Below are 23,705 nucleotides of genomic sequence, written 5' to 3' on the forward strand. Positions count from 1 at the left end.
TGTTAGTTATCTTTTCATTGGGAACAGCACTTTCTCTCCTTAGTGGATAATGTTGTCAGAGAAGGTTATTCTTCTTTTGCTAATATTATCATAGTAAGGGAAATTTGTTTTGTTAAATGTTATGCATTATTAAACTACGACTATTCTACTGAGTATGGAAATGAAACATTTCCTATTTAAGATGATGAATAAAATCTAGGTCAATAGTCTCACAGACTTTTTGGAACATGCCTGAAATAGCGTGTAAAAGGAGAATAAAACAAATCATTTTAAGGAAATCAATTTGTCAAATTACAACCCCAAGAAAACTCAGTAATGCATACCTGCTAAATGACTGGTTTATTGTTTCGTGGTTAAGTAAAAAACACATTTTAGCATTATTCTTCTACCAAGTGTAGATTGTGATGTTCACTGAAATCATAAATCTCCAAACCTCAATACTGCACTATAAACTGTGTGCTTAGCTCATTCTGAAGCTTGGTTCTTGCATTCCTCCAAAGCCTATAAATCATTCTCAACAAGAAAATCAAGTAATTAAGCTTTCTGATCTGTACCTGATCCACAGTCTCTGCCTCCAGCTTTAAAAGTTATTCGCTGTTATGGTTACTTAAACTCTCTACTAATGAACCTGATTCAAATAAATAATTTGCTAATGCTTTTACAAGCAGAGGGAATAAGAGATCTGCTTTGCTCCCATTCAAACATGCCAGATCCACTGTTAGTTTCAGTTACTTGTACAGAAAGCTAAACTTCACAATACATAGGAAAATATAATAGAAGTATTAACGAGAATTAGTTTAAAAATAGTTGCCTTCAAAATTTATAGCTGAACTTGTTGAGATGATCGGGGCATACTGCTAATTGAATAAATTACAGTTTGTTGCCTCTTGCCTATAAAAAAATACGGAAAACAAAGAATTATTTAGAATGAAATAAGTGGTTTAATGTTTATGGATTTGAGGGAAAAGCTTGAATTAAAATTCAGTCTGGAATCTGAATTAGCACCATCTGAGTAAAGAATTCAAGATACATGCACACATTAATTTTAATAATGTATATAGGTAAAGCGTATTTGTTTTGCTTGATAAACTTCCTTTAAAGGGCTCTTCTTAGAATAGAGCATATTTTTATTAGTTGACTGGGCATGATACAGGTTGAACGCCTGTTAGTTCCAGAGCTTTGGCAAAATTAACCTCCAGAGGTTTGCCAGTGCCCTTGGTGAGCCTCAGAGATCTGATGCAGCCGCGGAATCGAACGTTAGTTGTCAGGCCAAACTGTTTGAGGCCAGCTGAAAGACAAAAGAAAGAAGGCTTAGTTTTGGAAATCTCTCTCTCTATCTCTCTCTCTCACTCATTCACTCACACACACACACACACACACACACACACACACACACACACACACACGTTTCAAAGTCTGCTACTAGTTTGAGAATAAATTGGAAGGCTGTTTTATGTACACTTCAAGATTTTTAGCTTTACTAACATACCTATGGAAGAATATTTAGTGTTTACAGTTATATATTAAGAAATGTATAACCAATAAAATCATACTTAATTTTTTAATTGGGGGAGATTAATGGTTTACAGTCACCAGTAAATACACTTTTGGTGCATGTGTAAAATCTCTCAGTTTTCTGCAAAACATTCAATCCCCCAGCTGATGTCATCTTTCAATTTAAGACATCAAAGAATTTGGTTTCAAACAGGCAAACTCACAGTTGTGATTACATTAATTTAAGTATCTACTTGGGCTATAGGCTCTTAATGGCAATTTTATTACTTTCTTGCCTTATGAAAATGAATCCCTACATATTAATTGGGTTGAAAATTTATACAAAATCTTTCTGTTATTAAGGTTATTAAGTGGAGGATTCATGCTTTCATCAAACCCAGTAACTAGGATCAATAGGATCCCAATAACTAGGATCCCGTTTCATAATTTGTGAATGAAGAAACACATCTTTATAATATTTTAGGTTTATTCTAATTGAAGCAAAATTACGTATTTTTTTTAAAATCCCAAAACAGGAATGGAAGTAACTCAGCAAGTAGAGAAAACTCCTTGCATGTGTGAGGCCACGACTGGTCAATCCCTAGCACTACATGGGGGTTGGGGAGCAAGCAACCAATTCTTCTTCTAGCGTTTGCCCTTCTTCTGTAGTCAGTCAACAGCATCAGGTTGAGCTTGATGTAAAGTTTCGAGACCTCCTTTGAATCTGGAGAGGTGGCAGTTGTTGACTATGTGGGTCATAGTCTGTCTGTAGCCGCAGGGGCAGTTCGGGTTGTCTCTGGCTCCCCAGCGATGGAACATAGCGGCGCACCGGCCATGGCCAATATATATGTATATGACAAAACAAACAACTAGTTGGAATACCTCAGATAGTGAAGTGACTCTCTCATAAAAGCAAACATACCTAGAGTCAATTTAAAGGGCAGAAGGTCTGAATCAGTGCTCATTACTCCTATTGTTTCTTTTCCTTCAGCAACCACTGCTGGGTCTACATTTATTAAATAAAGGAGCTTTGTAAACGTGGGAGCAAATATTTGTTTTGTCAAAAATGATGAAAGGCCATTTCTAGGAACCTGTGTTACAAAGTGCTTATTAAGAGGCACTTGACTTATTTCTCGTCAAGTTGGGTACTCTTACTTATAGGCATTTTAGGTAACTTTATAGTTCACAGTCTATAGTTAATGTGCAGGAAAGGGATTTCTGAATGCAGATTTATTGCTTTGGTTTCACTGTGTTATAAATATAAGCCCTGTAATAACCTAAGGGGGGAAATTAGTCACTTTTAACCCAATGATTCTCAGAAGGTAAGGAAATAAATGCCATAACATTTTATGATTCCTCTAGTGTATTAACTTCAAAAAATCAGAGAGCATACTCTAGCTGTTTGCTATTAAATGCTTTACATCTTTTATAGGTCAAATTCATTTCCTCTAGTTTCTATGTCCCCACAAATGAAACTATCATGAAAAGTTTAGTCCCATGTGGTTTATATGAAATATGTGCTCATATTCTACACTGACAATTTCAGAGAAGGTGTTATTTATGAAACCAGACTCTAAAGCTATGAAAAGAGAATATTTAAATACATATTTTAGACATATTTATAGCTATACAAATATTTTCATAATTGCTAACCTGGAAAATATATTCTTGCTGGGTTATCCCACACTCACCTGGGAACCCTCCAATAAATACAGGGTCATTTGTATCAGCTGATGTAGATGCTTGATTTGGGCTTTGTGCTTCCACTTGGTTTCCATCTACTGTCAGCTCAATACGGTGTTTGAGTTTGTTGGCTCTGACCTTATGCCACTGCCCATCACACAGTAGCCCTGGGAGCCCAGCATCATAGACAGCAGTGAATCGACCAGCACCATTGTCCACGTGAACCATAAGCTAGAAAGTAGGGAATTGAGTAATGACATAGAATTCCATCAAAAGATTATCATGATAGCTCACATGAGAAAAACGGTTAGATCCTAGAAAAGATGTTAGCAGCTGGAATAGTGTGAAATGAACATAAAAGGGGTATACAAAATATTATTATTTTCATTTCTTTTTATTATTATTATTATTTTTTAACCAGACCTCTGTTCATCTCTGTTTATGGTGGTGCTAGGGACTGAATCTGGAATCTCAGAGCCTCAGGCATGAAAGTCTGTTTTTATAACTTGTATGCTATGTCCTCAGGCCTAAAATTTTATTTTTTACTTTATCCCTGATCTCACAGTTTTTAAGGCATTGTTAACAGTAATAATTTTTTTCAAAATATTAGTTTTAAACTTGAGGAAAACTTAAGATACAAATTTAATTATTATTTTTTTATCATTGGGCTATATTGAGAGTGATAGGCAACAAATGTGAAACAGCTAGTCATTTTGCTTTCATGAGCTATGAAATACAATTTGAAGCCACATGAAAAAAAAAAGAAAGAAATAGACATAGATAAACTTCTGCCATGAATTTAACAATGTGATTAGGGGGCTGGGTGGTGGTGCACTGGGTTAAGCGCACATAGTACTAAACACAAGGACCTGCACAAGGATCCTGGTTCAAGCCCCTGGCTCCTACCTGCAGATAGGTTGCTTCACAAACGGTAGGTGAAGCAGTTGTCTATCTTTTTCCTTCCCTCCTCTCTCAATTTCTCTCTGTACTATCCAAAAAGAAAAGAAAAAAGAAACTGAAAAAATGGCCACAGGAACAGTGGATTTGTAGTGCAGGCACTGAGCCCTAGCAATAACCTTAAAGGCAAAAAAAAAAAAAAAGTGTGAGTTATCAGTAAGCCTTACACAATATTTTAAGAGATGGTGAGAGTGACTGACTCATTAATTAATGGTTGGCAAATCATTCTGAAAGATTATTATTTTTTAATTTAGTTTTGCATCATAGATTTTTTTATTTTTATTTTTCCATCATAGATTCTGATTGAGAGAGTTATATAAGTTACTTCTTCTGGCAAGTATCATGTCAGATATGCCAAAGACTTTTAGTCCAGAAGGTCAGTTTAAACCCTTAACAATGAGGAACTTGGATGGAAGTTCTTGTCAAAATGAGAAAATCTGTTTTTGGTTACACGAAACAATCCCTGAAATTTGAGATGATGAAATTCCTTTGAAGCCTATGATGAAAAGAAACATATTGAAACATTAAAAATATTAGTCTATCTAGAAACACATTTGACAAAGTGAAAAAAAATGTCAGGGGGGACTGTACTTTGGCTGGTTTATCTAGTAGAATGCATATGCTACCTTATATTAGGATCTGGGTTCAAGGTCCAGGCTTAAACCATTTAGAATTAGATGATACAATAAAAAATTATATTATGAAATTTATGTCTACTGTGAATTTTCATTTTTTGAAAGGTGTTTGGGTATTTTTAAAGAAAAGTTAAGAAACTAGTCATTTTGACTTCTTCTTCTTATTATTCTTTTTTTTGAACCTAAAGGCAAGGATAGAGCAGATGGAACTAAGGGTCTTGATGTGGGAAGAGGCTAGGAAGTCTATTTTAGGTAGGTCCCAGGGGGCCCATGGCATTACTAATTTTTGCCTAACATGCAGATGGGATAAAGGTAATGTCTGGAAAGATGGTGTCAGAGTTGAGAATAGGATTAGAAAGATGGTTCAGGATAGAGAGTAGCTCCCAAATATGGGAAAAGTATATAAATACTATTAACTGTAAGCCCCATCGATCATACCTAGGACCCATGTCTATTCATATATATATATATATATATATATATATATATATATATATATATGTGTGTGTGTGTGTGTGTGTGTGTGTGTATCTAGATTTTATTTAATTTATTTATATTTTTATTATTTATTTAAATTTTATTTATTGGGGGATTAATGGTTTACAGCCAACAGTAAAATACAGTAGTTTGTATATGTGTAACATTTCTCAGTTTTCCATATAACAATTCAACCCCCACTAGGTCCTCTTCCCTCCCCACCACCCCAGAGTCTTTGACTTAGAAGTCATTTTGACTTCTGAGAAGTGCTTACCCTGTTATGAGACAAAGACTGAGGAAAGACAATCCACCCCCAGTAGAATAAATAGTGTCATAGACTCGTGTATTCATAAAGAAGTAAATAATGGTGTACTTTTAGAACATAATAAGAGATGGAATTCAAAATTATTTAGTCTATTATTATTCAACAAAATTTGCTTACTGAATGATTAGAATATTTAAAGTCTCTATGTTTGCTGAAAACACATATGAATTAAGATAATCCAGAAAGACAGAATGATACATTTAACTTTTATCTTAAAAAAAGGATAAAACAAGACTTTAAAATAGAGTTTTGACCTATTTACAACAATATCATGAAGATATGAGAAATGTTTAAACTGAAACTTACCTTTTCTTCAATCATTTCAATACCCATCCCATCCATTTTTTGACTGCTGATTCCCAGAAGAACTCCAGTGGTTCTAGTTGTACGGAATTCAAATTCTATAAGAAGATCTAATCCCACTTTGAAACCATCAACTGTAAAATAAGCATTTTATTTTAACTGCGAATTCAAGTTTAGGGACTACTAAATTACAAAAGTACAAAAAAAAACCACCACGGTTTTACTAGATTTCAATTTAGATGTTAATTAATTATCATAACGGTAAGTTCCAGTGTCTTATATGATTTATACTTTTATCACTGTACCATATAATAAACACACTGTAGATTATCCTTTATTTTCTTGGTTGCGTTCCCTTCTAGAATATGAGCCTTGGAAGGGGAGTAACTCCATCTGCATTACTCACCATTTTATTCCTACCAAAACATATGGACATCGTGGAAACTTAATACATATTTGTTGGATAAATGGATGAGTAACACATATCCAGACTGGCTCAAAGAACCTCACCAAAGGAGAGGTTTTGTTATTGTATTAAATGTTTTAGTTTTTATTCAATGAAAATTTACTGGGGCACTCTAAGTAACATTACAATAACCCAAAAGAGCTTCAAATATTTTCATTCATAACAGTAAAAATAATTACTGGTATAATTTTGAAGGGGATGATTATGAGACATAGCTTTTCTAATTCATAGACTTCATCCATTCTCTAAAATTTTCCATTATCAATTATCTTATTTAATCTTTTAGCAAGCATTTAAGACATGTCTCTTGAATACAAAATTACTGATTTAGAATCTGGCTAGTCTGTATCAATTGCATGGAATATTATTTAAAAACTCATGGAGTGGTCCGGGAGATGGTGCAGTGGATAGAGCACTGAACTCTCAAGCATGAGGTGCTGAGTTCAGTCCCCGGGAGCACATGTACCAGAGTGATGTCTGGTTCTTTTTCTCTCTCCTATATTTCTCATAAATAAATAAATCTAAAAAAAATAACAACAACAACAACAAAAAAAACTCATGGAAATGTTTTCCATCTACTAGGCAAAAGATAAATGTTACATGTAAACACAACTGTCTTCAATGAAAGTAGGCTGTGATGTGAATGATTTTTTTTTTCTTTATTTCACTGTGGTCTTTGATGAGCAAAGATGGGTTTAAGTCCTATTTTCACAGTAAAAGATAAAAGGAACAGAGTCATTCTCTAGAAAACAGGAAGATGAATTCATGAAAGAAAGAAGTAAGGAGAAGAAACAGCATGAGTCTAAGATAAAGACAGATACTGGGTGATCTCACTTAAAGTGAATCTTAAGAAACAAGGGCAGAATGTGTGTGGTGTACTGTCCCAAGCAAAGGGCTCTGGGCAAGGAGCAGGCGGGAAGCCTTGGAGAGGACATGGAGGACCTGGAGCATGATGATGGAAAATTAACCTAGGTTGAGGTGGGAATGTTTCACAGACATCAATCACAGGGAGATGATTAATTGTACCCATGTTAACAACTGTACTATGTACTATAAATCACTAACTTCTAATAAAATGATCTTTAAAAACAAACATACATGAATCTGGCTAAGAACAAAGGAAATGAAGAGGATAGCAAAACTCCTAATCACTGAGGAATTGGAAAGCTTTTTAAGTACAATGATATCAAATGTTTAAATAGGAGCTGTATATTTTCCAGAGATATAATCTTCTCTACTGTATATAGAAGGAATTACACTGCAGGATGAAAGAATGGTGGCAATTGTTGGAAAGTGGGAAATTGATTAATTTTTATGGTCCATTTCGACCAGTTTGACTGGTCATGGGATGGGAGGGGAGACACCCAGTCATTCTACTGCAAACACTAACGTTGACATTAGCCATCAACTTTGACTGAAAGAATACTAGACATCTGTGAATTTGAACTTTCACAACACATAGACTTTAGGTTAAATAACCTCAATGCTTTAATATTTAATATATCTTGTGTTTTTTTCTTTTCAGTTCTTTATAAAGTGTCTCATTTATACATTTTGCTGGCAGGTCCTGCTCTTCCATCTCTGACAAATTTTACATGTGAGTGTTTACCTCATTTTTAAATCCCAACTCATATGTCAACTCTTCTAGAAAACTTGTCCTTATTTCCACAAAGTCAATCATTTATCTCAGTATCTATAGAGACTTGCTTGTATGCCTTTTGTTATTTTAAACCATTTCTACTTGACTTCTTGTGATTCCTGAACATGTAGAATTTTATCTATTAAAGAACAAGATAAGGAATGCCTGTATCCCATGACAATGTCTATATGTGCTCACTGACTTTTTTTCTAATGAACAAATTCATGTGTCTATGGAAACCACGACACTGAATAATATATCTTAACATGTTAGTGTCAGATCACTTTGCTATTATGCAGAATTTATTTAATAATTTTCTTCAAATTATATAGTCACAATCAGTGATCCAGAGCTACAGTGGAAATATTCAATGGAAAAGGAAGATATTTAGAGAAATTCATGGAAAGGTGCTAGTCATAATAACATCAGGAAATGGGCACCAGTATCTATCTGTTTATTGAAAGATAGATAGAGGGAGAGAGGAACAGAGGGATAGAGAGACAGAGAAAAGATCAGGAAAATAAGGCTCATAAGAAGATGAAGAAGAGGAAAGACAAAAAAGTTTCTCATCTCCAAAAAGGAAAATTGACAGGAAAATTGCAAAGCAGATCAGTTACACAGATGTACCTCCTAGCAGAATGACTTTTATTTTGCTGCTTATAACTTTCAGGGAAGCAGATAAGAGAAGACTCTCCAAATAAGCTCTTACTTCTTTATATTATTAGTTTATCAGAATCAGGTATATTATCAATTTTAATATGTATGTTATTTCTGCTTTAAATAAAGGGCACTGGTTTAGCATGCCCAGGGACTTATATTTTTCTCCACACACACTGAAAGTCAATATTTGTACTTAGTTAATATTCAATAGGAAGGAAATGACAAAGCCTCACCTGCTTTGGCAAAACCTGTTCCATCAAAATATGTTCCTTTCTGAGCACTTGCAAAACATGTTCCGACATGGAAACTGGAAGTTGGTTGTTCAAGATCAGCAGAGGCCTCTGCCATCTGAAGATTCCTGACGCAGCCATCAATGCTGTAGGTTACCTAAGTGTTCAGGTCAGAAGAAATAGATATGTTTTATCACAGTTTTGACTTTATGTGGAAAACAAGCACCTGTGGAGTGCTCTTTGCAATGAATCACTGGCCAGTTGCCTTATTTTCCCTTATGTCTTTTTGGCTTTATTGCTCCAGGCTGATTTTCTTGGAGACAGCCACAAAGAGACACAGAGGAAGAAGAAAGACACCATAGCACCAAAATACATTAAAGTTTGGTATGATCTGAGCTTTAACTTGGGTTGGGAGAATATTATCCAGATGAGTTACCTTGGGGCACAGCCAGCTGTTCATCAAATGCTGGGCCTAGGACTGAATCCAGATCCCCAAGCATGTAAACTATGCCCTCAATTACTGAGCTACTTCCCTTGCACTACTGACAAGTTTTCTTTCTTTTTTTTTAAATTTATTTTTATTTGTTAAATTTTATTTTTATTTGTTTGCCTCCAGGGGTTCAGTGCTAGCACTACTAATCTACTGCTCCTGGAGGCCATTTTTTTTTTCCAATTTATTGAATGGGATAAGGAGAAATTGAGAGAGGAGGGGGAGAGGGAGAAAGATAGACACCTGCAGACCTGCTTCACCACTTGCAAAGCATCCCCCCTGAAAGTGGAAAGCAGGAGGCTCAAACCCAGTTACTTGTGTGGGTTCTTGTGTTTAGTATAATGTGAGTTTAACCAGTGAATCACCGCCTGGCTCCCTACTGATAAGTTTTCTTAAGAAATCCACGGAAACTGAATCTTCACAATTACTCAGACTTCAGAATTTTGGGGCAAAGAACTATATATTTGTCTAGCCTAAAATAAGGTCATTTTGGCATTACATTCAGGAGATGGCACACATGGTAGAGCATACACTTAACAAAATACGATACACTATGTCTCTAAGGAGACCACTGATTTGACAGAATTATGGGCCCCGCATGTACAATAAATTTAATTTAGCCTCTTGTGTTCCCGATTTCATATTTCATTCTTTTTTGATTTCATATTTCTATCAGTAGTTTATTAACCTTGCTATAATTTGTCATAATATATGTTCATTTTCTATTTGAAAAGATAATTAAGTTTAGCTAGCTCTTTATTTGGTCCCTTTCCTAATAAAATGTACATACACATAAGACATGAAAGTTTGCTTGAAGCATTCCAAATTCAGAGACTAGAAAATGATTCAATAGGGGGCTAGTTGGGTCTTCCAAAGGAAAGTGGAGAAATCCCAAGGAGAGCCAAATTCATTGGGGAGATTAAAAAATTAGGCTAAAAGCCCTGCATCATGCACCTGGTTAAGCATACATGTTACAACGCACAAGGACGAGGATTCAAGCCCCCAGACCCCATCTGCAGGAGGAAAAAGCTTCACGAGTGGTAAAGCAGTACTGCAGGTGTCTCTCTGTCTCTCTTCCTCTCAGTCTTCCTCTTCCTCTTGATTCTTGGCTATCTCTATCCAATACATAAATAAAGATAATACATTTTTTAAAGTAAAAAAAAAAAGGAATAGATATTATCACACTCTGCTCCATTATATTTTCTCTGGTGTTAGGGGTACAAGTTAATCACTATTTGCCACTGTAACTTCAGTAATCACCCAAGAGAAGACAATGCTGAGAATTAAAATTATCATGGACAACTGTCTTTTAAAAAAGGATAACTATGCTATCATATACTCTAACCTGAGTATTAAACTGAATAATGTAGAGAAGTGTTACATTTTTTTGTAGAATGTTTTGTATACTCTAAATACTGCATTCTCAATATTTACTAAATCTCTGGTCCTGAAATAATACAATTATTATCATTTTTCCATATGGTACAATGCTTCCTGTATACTTGGAACTCTTCTAAGTACTTTAAATATATCTTCTCATTTCATCTTACAGCAATCTTGCTTGCTTGTGTTACTATTATTCCATTTTTATAAATGAGGGAATTTGTCAATGTGATGAAGTCGCCTGCTCAAAATCAGATAGTCAATAGGGAAGCCGGTATTCAAACAAAAGAAACCTAAATCCACAGTACACATTGTTCTATGGTATTGACTCACATAGTCAAATATGTCTAGAAAACTCTCTATCCCATCTCAGAAAAGAGCATATTCAGGGGCAGGAAGATAGCATAATGCTTATGCAAACAGATTCTCATGCCTGAGGCTCTAAGGTCCCAGGTTCAATCCTCTACATCAATATAAATCAAAGCTGAGCAATGCTATTGGAAAGAAATAAAGACAGAAAAGATGATATCATGAGGTCATAGAGATAGTTAACCAAGTAGGGCATAAGCACATGTGTGTAGTCCAGTTTCAAACTTTGTCATCTCACAGAAACTAAGTACTACTGTACCATGGAAATGCCAATGTTTTGGTGTCTTCCCAACCCCATTTCTCTATTTGAATGAAAAAAAAAAAGCAACCAAGAGCAGTGGAATCTCACATATATGAGGCCCTGGCTATAAAACAGAAGGAATGAAAGAGAGATAGGAAGAGAAAGAGATCAAGACAGATGCTTTATGCTTTGGGTCATATCACCTAAAATTTCAAAATACCTACAGTGCACTGGCAAATATTTAGGCTAGAAAGAACCAAATTAGACACTTACTGGACCAATTCTTCTAGTAGTGTAGTTAATAGGTAACCCACCAACATACAGAATTCCTACAACGTCCAGGATATCAGCTTTCTTGGGACTGACAGTTCTGTTAGAAGCACCATCTACATAAATAATTCCTTCTTGCTTAATTCTCATAATCTTAATCTGTGAAAAAACAGGAGTCATTAATGTCAAGTGTTGATAAATTTCAAATATGCAGAGTATAACACATACATACTTTTAGATTGCTCCTTAGGAAAAGAGAAATGAGCTACAGAGTGCCTATTATGTGCTAAGCCTATAAAATAAATGCAATTAAACTTCTTCTAACTTCTTTCATAGAGTATCTAATTCCATATGTTCCACCGCTACAGAAAATATAATCTCCCTGGGTGAGTGTTAACATTTTTATTCTTATTACCACCAACGTTATCACTAGGACTTGGTGTCTGCACGATGAATTCACAACTCCCTTGGCCATTTTTTCTCCTCCCTCCCTGCCCCCTTCTATTAGATAGGACAGAGAGAAATTGAGTGGGGGATGTAGAGAGAGAGAGAGAGAGAGAAAGAGAAAGAGAGGTACCTGCATATCTGCTTCACTGCTAGTAAAGTGTCTCCCCCAACCCCTTGAAGGCATGGTGCAGGGCTTGAACCCAGGTCCTTCTACATGTTAACATGTTTACTCAATTGAGTGTGCCAGCACCCCATCCCCCCCAATGAGCTTTTTTCCGCCTTTTGTTGCCCTTGTTGTTTATAATTGTTGTTGGATAGGACAGAGAGAAATGGAGAGAGGAGGGGAATACAGAGAGGGAGAGAGAAAGATACCTGCAGTCTTGCTTCACCACCTGTGAAACGAACTCCCTGTAGGAGGGGAGCCGGGGGCTCGAACCGGGATCCTTATGCCGGTCCTTGTGCTTCTTGCCATGTGCCGCTGCACCACCCACCACCTGGCTCTCCCTGCCCCTTGAGTTTTTAAACTTTATTTTATTTTTATTTTGTGCCACAGTTATCACTGGGATTCAGTACCTACACAAAGAATCCTATACTCCCAGAGAAAGGCCACTTCTTTTCTCTTTCTCCCTTAGATAGAGACAGAGGAATTAAGATATAAAGGGAAGAAAGGGGGGGGGCCCTCTAGCATTGCTGTACTGCTCTCTCTTCAGCAATGCTGAAGCTTCCTCTCTGAAGGTGGGGACAGAGGCTTGAACCTGGGTCCTTACACACGGTAATATATGCACTCTATAGAGTGCACCACTAACTTTTCCCTTGGATGAGTTTTATTAACCATTGGAGAGTACTGTCATGAATTAAGTGAGCTACAAAATTCATGTCCAATTTTAAAATGGCATTAATTTATTGAACAAAGAACTGTCTCCCCCAACACCATTCCAGATGTACTCAATCTCTTTGCTTAACAAGTTGTTCTGAGGCAGGAGGAAGGACAGTGCATTCAGACTGCAGTGCTGTTTCTGCAATAGCTGATTAGAACACAGTCAGGCAAGAAGACAGAATGCTGATGGATGCTGAAATTATAGCAGTAGAGTGAATTATATTCTGGGACAAAGCAAAATTAGAAATGTGAAGATTATCCTGATCATGAAAACCTTGTGTCTGAATTTATAAAAAAAGGAGTATGCAACCCTACAAAATGCTGGAGTACAATTGCAGTTTAAAAATCTATCTTTATAAGGATTAGAGCTCATAAGACGTTGTACATTTAATTAAACTGCTTTGGGAAGTAATTTGTACAAATGCTCAAATATAAGATATACTTTGACTTCCTCTACTAATTTTTTTTATGTTGAATCCAAGCTTTTTTTTTTGTGACCCAATATTGTCTTCTAAAGTTTCAGATTTGTTATTCTAGAAGCCAGAATTAAGAATAAGCTTTAATGAGAGCTGCTTCATAAAGATAAGTATTTGTCAATCATAAGCTCCCAAGGTTGAATATGTGTTTTCATTATTATTTTCCAGGTTCTTTGGTTTTACAAGGTAACAAATCAAAAATATGTAATTTAATATATTAAATCTGACATCTGATATCTTACTCTAAAAATAATCAAACATTTCAGTGGTATAACTGGGGAAGCTTTGTTTAATAAGTTATCACAGGTGCAGAGACAAATTCTAAGTTGTCATTTTAATCAACCAGCATATTATCTACTTGTTGCCATGCCATAGTGGATAGGAAGCTGGCAAATGAGCCTTCTGTGCCCATAATAAACCAGTTTCTGAGTGTAAGGTCAACATTTTAAAAGTTGTTCCAAATAACTGTGGGTGGAAATGAGCCCCTAGAGCCCTGTAAACACAACACAGGAGGTTCCTGGACTCATGGTTTTCAGAGACCAATATGGGGTAGAATAGGGACTAAGTTAATTCAGGGGACATCTTAACACTGCTAGTTGTTAAATTTGTTTAAAACCATTTTCATTTTAGAGACTACTTTTGCACCTTAGAAAGAAAATACAATCTCTGAACATTCTTCATTTAGATTCAATATATAGAGCTTTATTATCACCAAGCTTTATTGCCCCATCTTTCTCACTTAAGAGTATCAAAAATGTCTTCCACTACATCCTGGGTAATACCTCAGCTGGTGGAGTGCAGGACTTTCATGCTTGAGTTTCCTGGTTTGATCCACAGGGCAGCATTACTGTACTGGTTGTCTGACCTCTCTCTCCTTCTCTCTCTATGTGGAGCTCTACTTCATATGAAATAAATAAAGTATATCTTAAAAGAATGTCCTCAACTGTCTGACCCTCATCTGTGCGCAGTTTTTTGGGATCAGTAGTTACATAGCAATGATAAGATATTGTAGCATCATGATGAGGTGTGTAAGCACTTAAATACAAACATATCCTTGGATCACATTTTCTAAGATTGGGCACTTGCATACAGCACTTTATGTACTGTAAGCCTTGACTAAACTCTAGTAGGACAGAGTCAGTGTCTGTATTGAGAAAATTGAACCGGCCCTAGGAAAGTTGATGTCTGCTACCCAGTACTCCCTTCCATTTCCCATCCCAATAGAGCGCTGCCAACATCCTCAGGACTGTATTACCTTGTGCCACTGGCCATCATTGATTTTTGTAGGGATCATAGTATTGGTATCACCACTTCCCAAGTCATAACTGAAGTAAGGCAATCCATTTCTCAGCTGAACTGTGGCAAAATCAGCATGATTGATCCGAGCCATATAAAAAAGCAAGCCTGATTCAGCTTCAGTTCGCACTTCAAACTCAATTGTGAGGCTATTAAATGAAAATATGCAAAGGGAAACAGAAGAATAAGAATTTCCTATTTTAAGATAGAGAGACATCTGATCATGGATGCATTTTTATAAAGCGAGACAAATTTTTCTGTGAGATAAAAAAAAAAGTCTCCAGGTCTGCTGATTTCCTAAATTAGGTTTCTCTGACTTAGTTCTTTACTGTAATCAATTAATTTAAAAAGCCTTGTCTCCTTAATTAATAGATGAAAGTGATTAAACTCAAAGAGATGCAAACAGTCATAACTTCCATTTATCAGTTCTGGTCTAAACATATCAAAACAATACATACCGGTTTTTAACTTTGGTGTCATCAAATGCAATTGCAATGTGACTGTTTTTTGAAAGTCCAAACTGTTTACTCCCTATCAAAAGAGCTGGTTCTGATTCTGCAGCACAAGGACCCTGGAAAATACCAAAGAGAGAAGATTATGGACTCTGTTCATTAAAAATGTCATGCTGCTGTCTGTTTTTACTATTTTAGCTTAGTCTGGTATAGGCTTATTGAAGTTTCTTAAGAAGAAAATACTGTCTTTTACTCATCTCTATCCTATTATAGTTTAGGTCCTTACTATTTTATATTCAGTGTCTGTGAATTATTATTTTTCTTTTTTTAATTTTTTATTACTGACTTAATATTGATCTATGAAATTAAAGGGAAATATGGGTACAATTTTGCACCATTTCTACCACCAGAGTTCTGTATCCCCATTCCCTCCACTGGAAGCTACAGTAGCTCTCCCAGGGTCATAGATAAGGGGGGACAATTATTTATATAACTGTTTATGTTTATTTATATTTGCCCATTTTCCCCTATGTTCTTGTCTATTCTTTCTTTCTTCCAAATGTTCTTCCTTTTTTTCCTTTTCTCACTCTGGACCCTGAGGGAGTTAAGAGTTCAGAGCCCTCTGTTCATCTTCCCTCTATTATTTCTCCTCTGCTGGGAGTATGGACCAAAACCCCACCCTGGGTTGCAAAAGGTAGGAGTTTTGGCCCCTGCAATTGTTTCCCTGCTGGACATGGCTGTTAATAGGTCAATCCACACCCCCACCTGCCAATATGAATTATTTTTTAAAGTTATTTTTTTTCATCATCAAGGCTTCACTGCTATGTGATAGTTTCTTCAGACAGAGGCAGAGACAGAAGACATAAACAGAGTGAAAGATAACCACAGCACTGAAGCTTCCTTTATTGTGGTGTGGGCTAGACTTGAACTTGCCTTGCTCACATGACAATTAAAATGCATTCTTTAACCATCAAATACATGTGCTCAAAACATCTATTGACTAATTTATATTTTCATTGTCCTCTAAGGAAAACATTGCTTATATTTTTTAAGAAACTAGATTTTCCTCTTTGCTTTTACTTCACTTATGAAGAGGTTTATTCTTAGAAGATTGAACAGGGAAAATGACGAGCTAGCCACCTCAGTTATGGAAGAAAAATGTGTCCCTTTTTGCCCTTCCCATTTCTATCTCCTACTATATTACTTTTTCTTAAAAATTATCAGTTAACTTGAAAGTTTCTATGAATTTTAACTTTCAAGATGGTATATCTAGACTTGCAAGTCAGCCTATTCAGGCCCTCAGTCAGTTGCTAGGCAACCCAGCACATTTTTTAAATGTAACCTACTATATGCCATTTCAATTGCTACTGTTCAAAGATCATCTTCCTAGGGTACTTCAAGTGGGATACAGGTGCTATGCTGACTTTAAGTGCTTGCTACCTAGTGCAATCTCTTGGTTTAAAGCTCTACTGTTGCTATCTTATCATTCCTAATATATATGTATATTTTCTTTCTTTTTTTTTTTTAACAAGGGAAGGCCTACATTTTCATTTTTCTTTGGTCCCTGCATATGATATAGTCAGTCCTCATCAGCGTTTGGCTACTCTATGTTCCATAGATAATTTAAACTCCTCAAATTACCGAAAGCTGTAGTTCCTTTGCTTGTTCTCTATTTTCACAAAATAACTCAATGCACAAGCAGCTCAGGAAATCTTTTAGAACAGGCAGTACATGAGAAATAAATAACCTGCATACTCTCAACAACACATCTGTTTTTAAGATCTGCACTTAATAGCTCTGAATAGGCCCCAGGCCCCAGTGAAGGCTGACTCAGCAGAGGTTCACAAACAGCCCAAGGCAGGCTTTTGATGCAGAATGTTCTTCCCAAATAGTGTACCTTGGAGATGACTCATCACCACACAGGGAATTTTTACTTGATGAGTAAAAGCCTTGGTCTTTTATCTTGAGCTTAGTCAATCAGAGCACTCTGCCACAGCAGGTAAAAGGCTTTAAGTGTTTTGAAATGTTATAAAATTGGTCTTCATGAAAGTATTTCTCTTCGTGCTTCCCAGGAGATGGTCAGTTACAAAGAACAGACTGTGACTGAAATTTACACAGATATGCAAAAACCCAGTAGGGAGAACAGGAAAATGCTATTTATTGGCACAGCTGAATGACTCTCTTGGAATCAATGTGTGACACCTTTCACGCTATGCTGTCTGCACAAAGGGCCCCAACTCAGGGCTTGGTAATTTAATGTCACAGCCTTCAATTATGCTATTAATAGAAGTAGGATCATTTATTAACCTCTCATATTATTTTCTGTATGAGGAACACCTCACTGATCATGCATAGCCAACAATCGTCCTTAGAAATCTCTGAGAGAATCCCACCTGCCGTGCCTCTATTAGGAGCACAATTTGGCTAACACATCTCTAAACCTTCAGTTCTGAAAATTGAGGGTTTGAAAAGGTCAATGGATGCTGAATGAAGAAAAAAAAATAATAATGCGAAGCCTAAAAGGAAACTACCAGAAGGTTATTGCTATGTTATGGAAATTGTAGTCACTCATCTAATTACTCCATATAAATGTTAATATAAACTTTTATAATACAATTTTTTGGCTTATCAAAGTGACTGTTGTAACAATTATTGTACTGGAACAACTGTTTGCCACAGAGAATTTTTGTTTTTGTGTTATATCAGGATCTAAACCACATGATAACCTGGAGTGCTGGGAGACTGGACGGGAATATATTTCCAACATGAGTCTTGCCACAGAACAACATACTATAAATTTGCTAGATGAGCTAGGACATGCTTGTGCCATTTTTAAGAAAACTTTTGAACATAAAGTGACATGAATTTAGCTAAGAATAAGAAAAATGACATATCCAATTGAAACTTAGGAAGAAGAGTGACCCTTGGAGGGACTCCTGCTTCACTTTTACAACAGGCAGCTCTTGAGAAGCAAGCAGTAGTGGTTAATAATTGATGTGGTGGAGGGGAGCCCATTAAGCAGCAGTGCACGCAGTTGAACACTCATGCTGCCATTCACAAGGACCTGGGTTTGAGCCCCCGCTCCCCACCTGCAAGTGAAAGGCTTCATAAGCAGTGAAGTAGGTCTGCAGGTCTCTCTCTTTCTCTATCTCCCCTCCCCTTTCAATTCTTTCTGTCCAGTAAAATTAAAACGTAACCGATGTAGCTTGAAGAATGGTGACAAGCAGATTACTAGTAGTCTTACAGAATAAAACCGTTGTGTTAAGATCACTGGTTTCCTTTTTAAAGTGTCAAAATTGCTATTTACTATTGACATACAATGGTGTGGATATTATAGGTAATGCTTTAACAAAACTTCTGTCATTTTCCTTTATAAAGTCGGCATCTGGGGCCAAAGGAATAGCTCGTTGTAAGGTGCATTTCTTGTCAAATGTTCATCCCAGGTTCATACCCTGGCAGCATATGGAAGTGCCCTGGAAGTGAGGGGGGTGGGGTCTGTGCAGTCTTATCTCTACCTAAAGGAGAAAAAAGTGGCCCAAGAACAGTGAAGTGGCACATGTGTGAGGTCCTGACTTATTAAAAGAAGGCAGAATGATAAGTGCTAGAACAAAAAAGTTCAATATGCTTTTATTTTAGGGTTTAAATGAGAAGAAAATTCAATAAAGCATTAAGCTGGTAATGTGTTTGGTGCAAGTCTAGATCCCTCTCCTTCTTGGTTAAAAGCAAGATAAAACTAGATGTGTATTCTGCATCATTTTTTCTATCTGAATTGACCTGAAACTAATTTGATATTAGTGCACATGCAGGACAATGCTACTTTTTGTGATTTACCTGTGTTGGTAATTTTTTCCATTTCTCCATGTCCCTCAGAGGATAAAGTACCATAAGCACCCCCCCCACAATGTTTCAAAGGGGACCATGTAAGAATGAACAGAGGTTCTCAAGTGGTTTGTGCGAGAATAAAATGATTTTGTCCTTAAGGACATTGTCAACTTGTTTTTCATAGACACCTAAGCTTTGAAATAAGCAGAGAAGGAAAGGTCTTCTAAGGAGGTAACTTTAATAATCCTTTATAGAATGATCTTTGCAAAGTGAATTTTTCTCTTTGACTGATGTGAGATTGTGGAGAGTCAGAATTTTATAGGTGTGATGCTTTATTCATGTTAGTTTGGAAACAATGATCTCTACAATATGTGAAAACAACACAGTAAAAAAAAATCAGTTTCAACAAAGGTTCATCAATCTCAGCACGTTACAATCCTGCCACCTTGTGGGGATGCTACAAAGTGCTGCGAGTGTACAAGGGAAAAACGAAGGAAAGAACATGAATTTGCTTCTTGTCTGTTTGGCAGGTGACAAGACTGTTGTTTGCTGACACAACTTGAGTGGGGAGTCTGTGATATCAGAACTGTTGACTAGAGCAGCTGAATGGAGAGGATTCTGAAGGAAGTCATGAATCACAAGTTAAATTAAAGCCAGTGGGTAGTCCTGTAGATTAATAACAAATTCAGATTGTGTCTCTCAACAGTGTCATGCTCATTTGAGATCAGAATAAAGAGGTGGTCATTTTCAACGATAAGTGGTTGTATGAAATTTGGAAATGAGTTATTTGTGTCAGGATAGCATATGACTGGTGGATAGGCATTCCTGAATTTAGATTGGTACATAGTAGAGATTTAATTTGCATCAAGTGGCCGGGGAAGTGGCACAGTGGATAAAGCCTTGAACTCTTATGCATGAAGTCCCAAGTTCAATCCCTGCTAGCACATGTACCAGAGTGATGTCTGATTCTTTCTCTCCCTTCTATCTTTCTCACTCATGAATAAATAAAATCTTAAAAATTAACTTGCATCAAAACTGGCACCTTTCTCAGTGAGCGCACCAAATAACGAATGAATGAATGATCATACAAACTGCTTAATTTTTTTTTCCCTTTCCTGGGTTAATACCCCTCTAACAAATGTGGGATGATTTCACATCTCAGAAGTTAGATGCTTCTTTGTGATGTTCTTCTTTATGGATGAATACTAAGTGGAAGATACTTTTTATAGCACTGCTTTTAAAGTTATGAAACATAAAATCTCTATCAAACTCTTTATTGAGAAACTGAATTATGCTCACTCTTGCAACCTTTTTTTTTTTTTTAAGCAAGCGTGAGCATTTGCAGAAATATTCACACATTAATGCCTGAATGGAGATTCCCTGCAGTATGGAAAATGTGTGTGTTCCCTCTACATACACACCAATACTCAGTCAGTTTACCCTTTAGTTTGAATTGTACTGAACTTTTATTTATGTATTTATCTTTAATTTCTTTATTGGGGGATTAATGGTTTACAATCGACAGTAAGATAAAATAGTCTTCACATATCTCAGTTTTTCACATAACAATTCAACCCCCACTAGGTCCTCCTCTGTTAGAGTAGGTCCACTTCTACCCTTCTGAGAGTTCTCCAGGCTACTCTCCATAGTGGTTGGACTAATTGACATTCCCACCAGTAGTGCAGGAGGGTTCCTTCGTCCCCACAAACTCTCCAGCATTTGTTGCTGCTGTTACCTTTTCTGATGTATGACATTCTTACAGGAGTGAAGTGGTATCTCATTATTGCCTTCATTTGCATTTCTCTAACAATCAATGACTTGGAGCATTTTTTAATATGTTTTGTTGGCCTTTTGGATCTCTTCTATGGAGAACACTCTGTTCATATCCTCTCCCTATTTTTGGATGGGGTCATCTGTATTTGTTGTTGCTGTTGTTGTTATTGCAGATGTACTTAACTTTTAATGTCATAGCATTAAAGCTTCTAGAGAAATTTCTTTCTTTTGTTCTTTTATCTCCCCTTCTCTGCTTACTTATTTTCCTCATCTCCCCTCCCCCCAACTCCTGAAGAAGACAGGGACTATTCATGGCTATTTTTATGGTTATTTTTAGTTTTCTTTTTTTCTATTACTCCAAGGTTATCAATGGGGCTTGGTGCCTGCATTACAAATCCACTGCTCCTGGTGGCCAGTTTTTCTGTTTTATTGGATAGGACAGAGAGAAATTGCTAGGGGAAGGGAAACAGAAAGGGGGAGAGAAAGACCTACTTCACCGCTTGTGAAATAACCTGGCCCCCTGCAGGTGGGGAGCTGGGCTCGAACTGGGATTCTTGTGTGGGTCCTTGCAGTTCGTACTATGTGTGCTTAACCTAGTGAGCCACTGCCCAACCCAACCTCCTGTTTTTAATTTTCACATTTTAAACTTTGGATTTCAGTTCAGTGTGTATCCTTCTAATCTAGCTGAGCATAAATCCACACATGCCTTGCAATTGGATTGCTGGAAAACATGACATATTTTCCAGTGCAAAAATACATTATGACTTCTCCAACAACCCAACAGTTAGGAAGACTTACTATATTATGCTATATGAGATAAACCAGAAAGTGACAGCTGAATACAGATGATCTGACTCAGGCTAAACTTAAGAAACAAGAACTGAAAGGGAAAACACCAAGTAAAACTTGGATTGAGTTTGGTGTACTGCATCAAAATGAAGGACTCTGGGGAAGGAGGAGAGGGAATGGACTGGGGAGGCATTGGAATACTGAAGCATGATTGTGGAATGCGACTTCTCAAGCATTTTGCAAACACCTATAATGGGAAGATAAAATGGAAGGGGAAAGATCTGGTATAGACACTGCAATGATCTTGAAATAATTGGTTTAAATTTTTAAAAATAATTTTAATTTTATTTTATGAAAGAATGGGTGAGATCAGCACCTTTCTAGTATTTGTGGCAGTGGGGATGGAACTCAGAGCCTCATGCAAGTGAGTCCTGTGCTATACTGATAAGTTACCTCCATAACCACTGAAATAAATTCTTAATAGTTCAGCTTCTAATTAAAAAAACAAAAAAAGAAGGAGAGACTAGGGGATAGGTCACACAATAGGGTGCATACTTTATCATATGCTAGTCTTTGATCACCACATGGCAGCACTCAGGCACTCAGGGAGCAGGGAGAAACTTCACAAGAGATGGATTAGTTCTATCTATCTATCTATCTATCTATCTATCTATCTATCTATCTATCACCTATCTATTTCTATTTCCCCATCTTTCACCCTGTCTTTTTTAAAATAAATTTTATTTATTTACTATTGGATAAAGACAGAGAAAAACTGAGAGGGGAGGGGGATCTAGAGAGGGAGATAGACAGAGAGACACTTGCAGCTCTACTTCATCACTCATGAAGCTTTCCCCCTGCAGGTGGAGACCGGGGGCTTGAACCCAGGTCCTTGCACATTGTAGTGTGTGCGCTTAACCAGGTGTGCCACCTCCCGGCCTCTCTTTCACCTTTTCTAAAAAATAAATAAGAAAAAAAGTCTGCTAAGTGTAGAGTAATTGTTTATGCACAGAGCTCTAACAATGTGTGGTGAAATATATATATATTTAAGTAGGCGGGGAGGAAATGATGCATGGACCTGGTTTAAGCTACCAGTTCCTAAATGTAGTGAGGTAGGAGGAATTTCATGAGCAGTGAAGCAGTGCTTCAGGCATCTGTCTTTTTCTCCCTCTCTCTCTGACTCTATCTGGAAAAAAGAAAGAAGGGGGGAAATGGCCACCAGGAGCAGTAGAATCTTTGTATTAGCAGTGAGATCCAGTATAACTGTGGTTGGGGAAAAAAATAGGAAAGAAAATAAAAGAAAAAAGTATAAATTGAAAAGAATATTGTATTGGAGTTTGTAAAATAATTGTTTAAAACTGGAATACTTCCTGCCCCCTCCCTTTTAACTAGCATTTACCCTCACCCCCAAAATATGAAAGGTTAAATTAGCCAGTTCCAGTAGAATAACAGAATGTGACTATTCACCAACCCTTGTCTTAGGTTTTCTATACAATGTATAATTTATTCACTCACCTGTCCTTCAAGGTAGATATTTGCAAAGGGTAATCTTACATTTGCAAAAACATGTGACCTGCCAGAGGTCACTGAATAGAGGTAGATGGGTTGTGGCAGGACAGGAAATTTTCAATCTTGACAGGTAGTAGGTCTTGTTTACAGCGCCCTCCCACCCCCCGCCCCGACAGCATTCATCCTGACTAACCTTCACATATATTTGCTCACTGCTTTAATGGTAATCTGCTTTCTCAACTCTCTCTGCCCTTTGGCCTCTCTGACTCTTCTCTGTGACTATCAATGATAATATCTATATTCACCTTTGCATTTTATAGCCTCTTAATAAGCCTCTTTAAAAGAAATTGGTTCCAAACTGTCAACCTTTTATATTTTTGCCATCTTTTAAAAGCACATATTCTTTTCACATAAAAATCAAATAAGGGAGAGAAAATCAAATTAAGAGCAGATATTTATCATGGTCTGAAACTCTGTGCTATTATAAAACTCAATGGAAGGGGGTTGGGCGGTGGTGCACTGGTTTAAGTGCATAGAGTACCAAGTGAAAGGACCTAAGAAAGGACATTGGTTCGAGCTCCAGCTCTCCACCTGCCACCTGCAACAGAGTCGATTCACAAGTGGTGAAACAGGTCTGCAGGT

The 23,705-nt window shown here is 36.7% G+C and overlaps 1 protein-coding gene across 1 annotated transcript in view; it reads right to left on the reverse strand.

Moving 5' to 3' along the window:
- Positions 1-320: 320 nt before the first annotated feature.
- The window catches only part of LAMA2 (laminin subunit alpha 2), a 711,163-nt gene continuing 687,778 nt past the window's right edge, over positions 321-23,705 (reverse strand). Inside the window, exons 57-63 of the mRNA XM_060190486.1 lie at positions 15,177-15,289; positions 14,678-14,867; positions 11,626-11,781; positions 8,873-9,026; positions 5,878-6,008; positions 3,186-3,408; positions 321-1,288 (exon numbers count right to left, since the gene is read on the reverse strand). Of these exons, the coding sequence (XP_060046469.1) occupies positions 1,131-1,288; positions 3,186-3,408; positions 5,878-6,008; positions 8,873-9,026; positions 11,626-11,781; positions 14,678-14,867; positions 15,177-15,289 (1,125 nt within the window). The 3' untranslated portion in view covers positions 321-1,130. The remainder of the gene's footprint in view (positions 1,289-3,185; positions 3,409-5,877; positions 6,009-8,872; positions 9,027-11,625; positions 11,782-14,677; positions 14,868-15,176; positions 15,290-23,705) is intronic.

Source organism: Erinaceus europaeus, chromosome 4 (assembly GCF_950295315.1).
Source record: "Erinaceus europaeus chromosome 4, mEriEur2.1, whole genome shotgun sequence".
NCBI lineage: Eukaryota > Metazoa > Chordata > Mammalia > Eulipotyphla > Erinaceidae > Erinaceus > Erinaceus europaeus.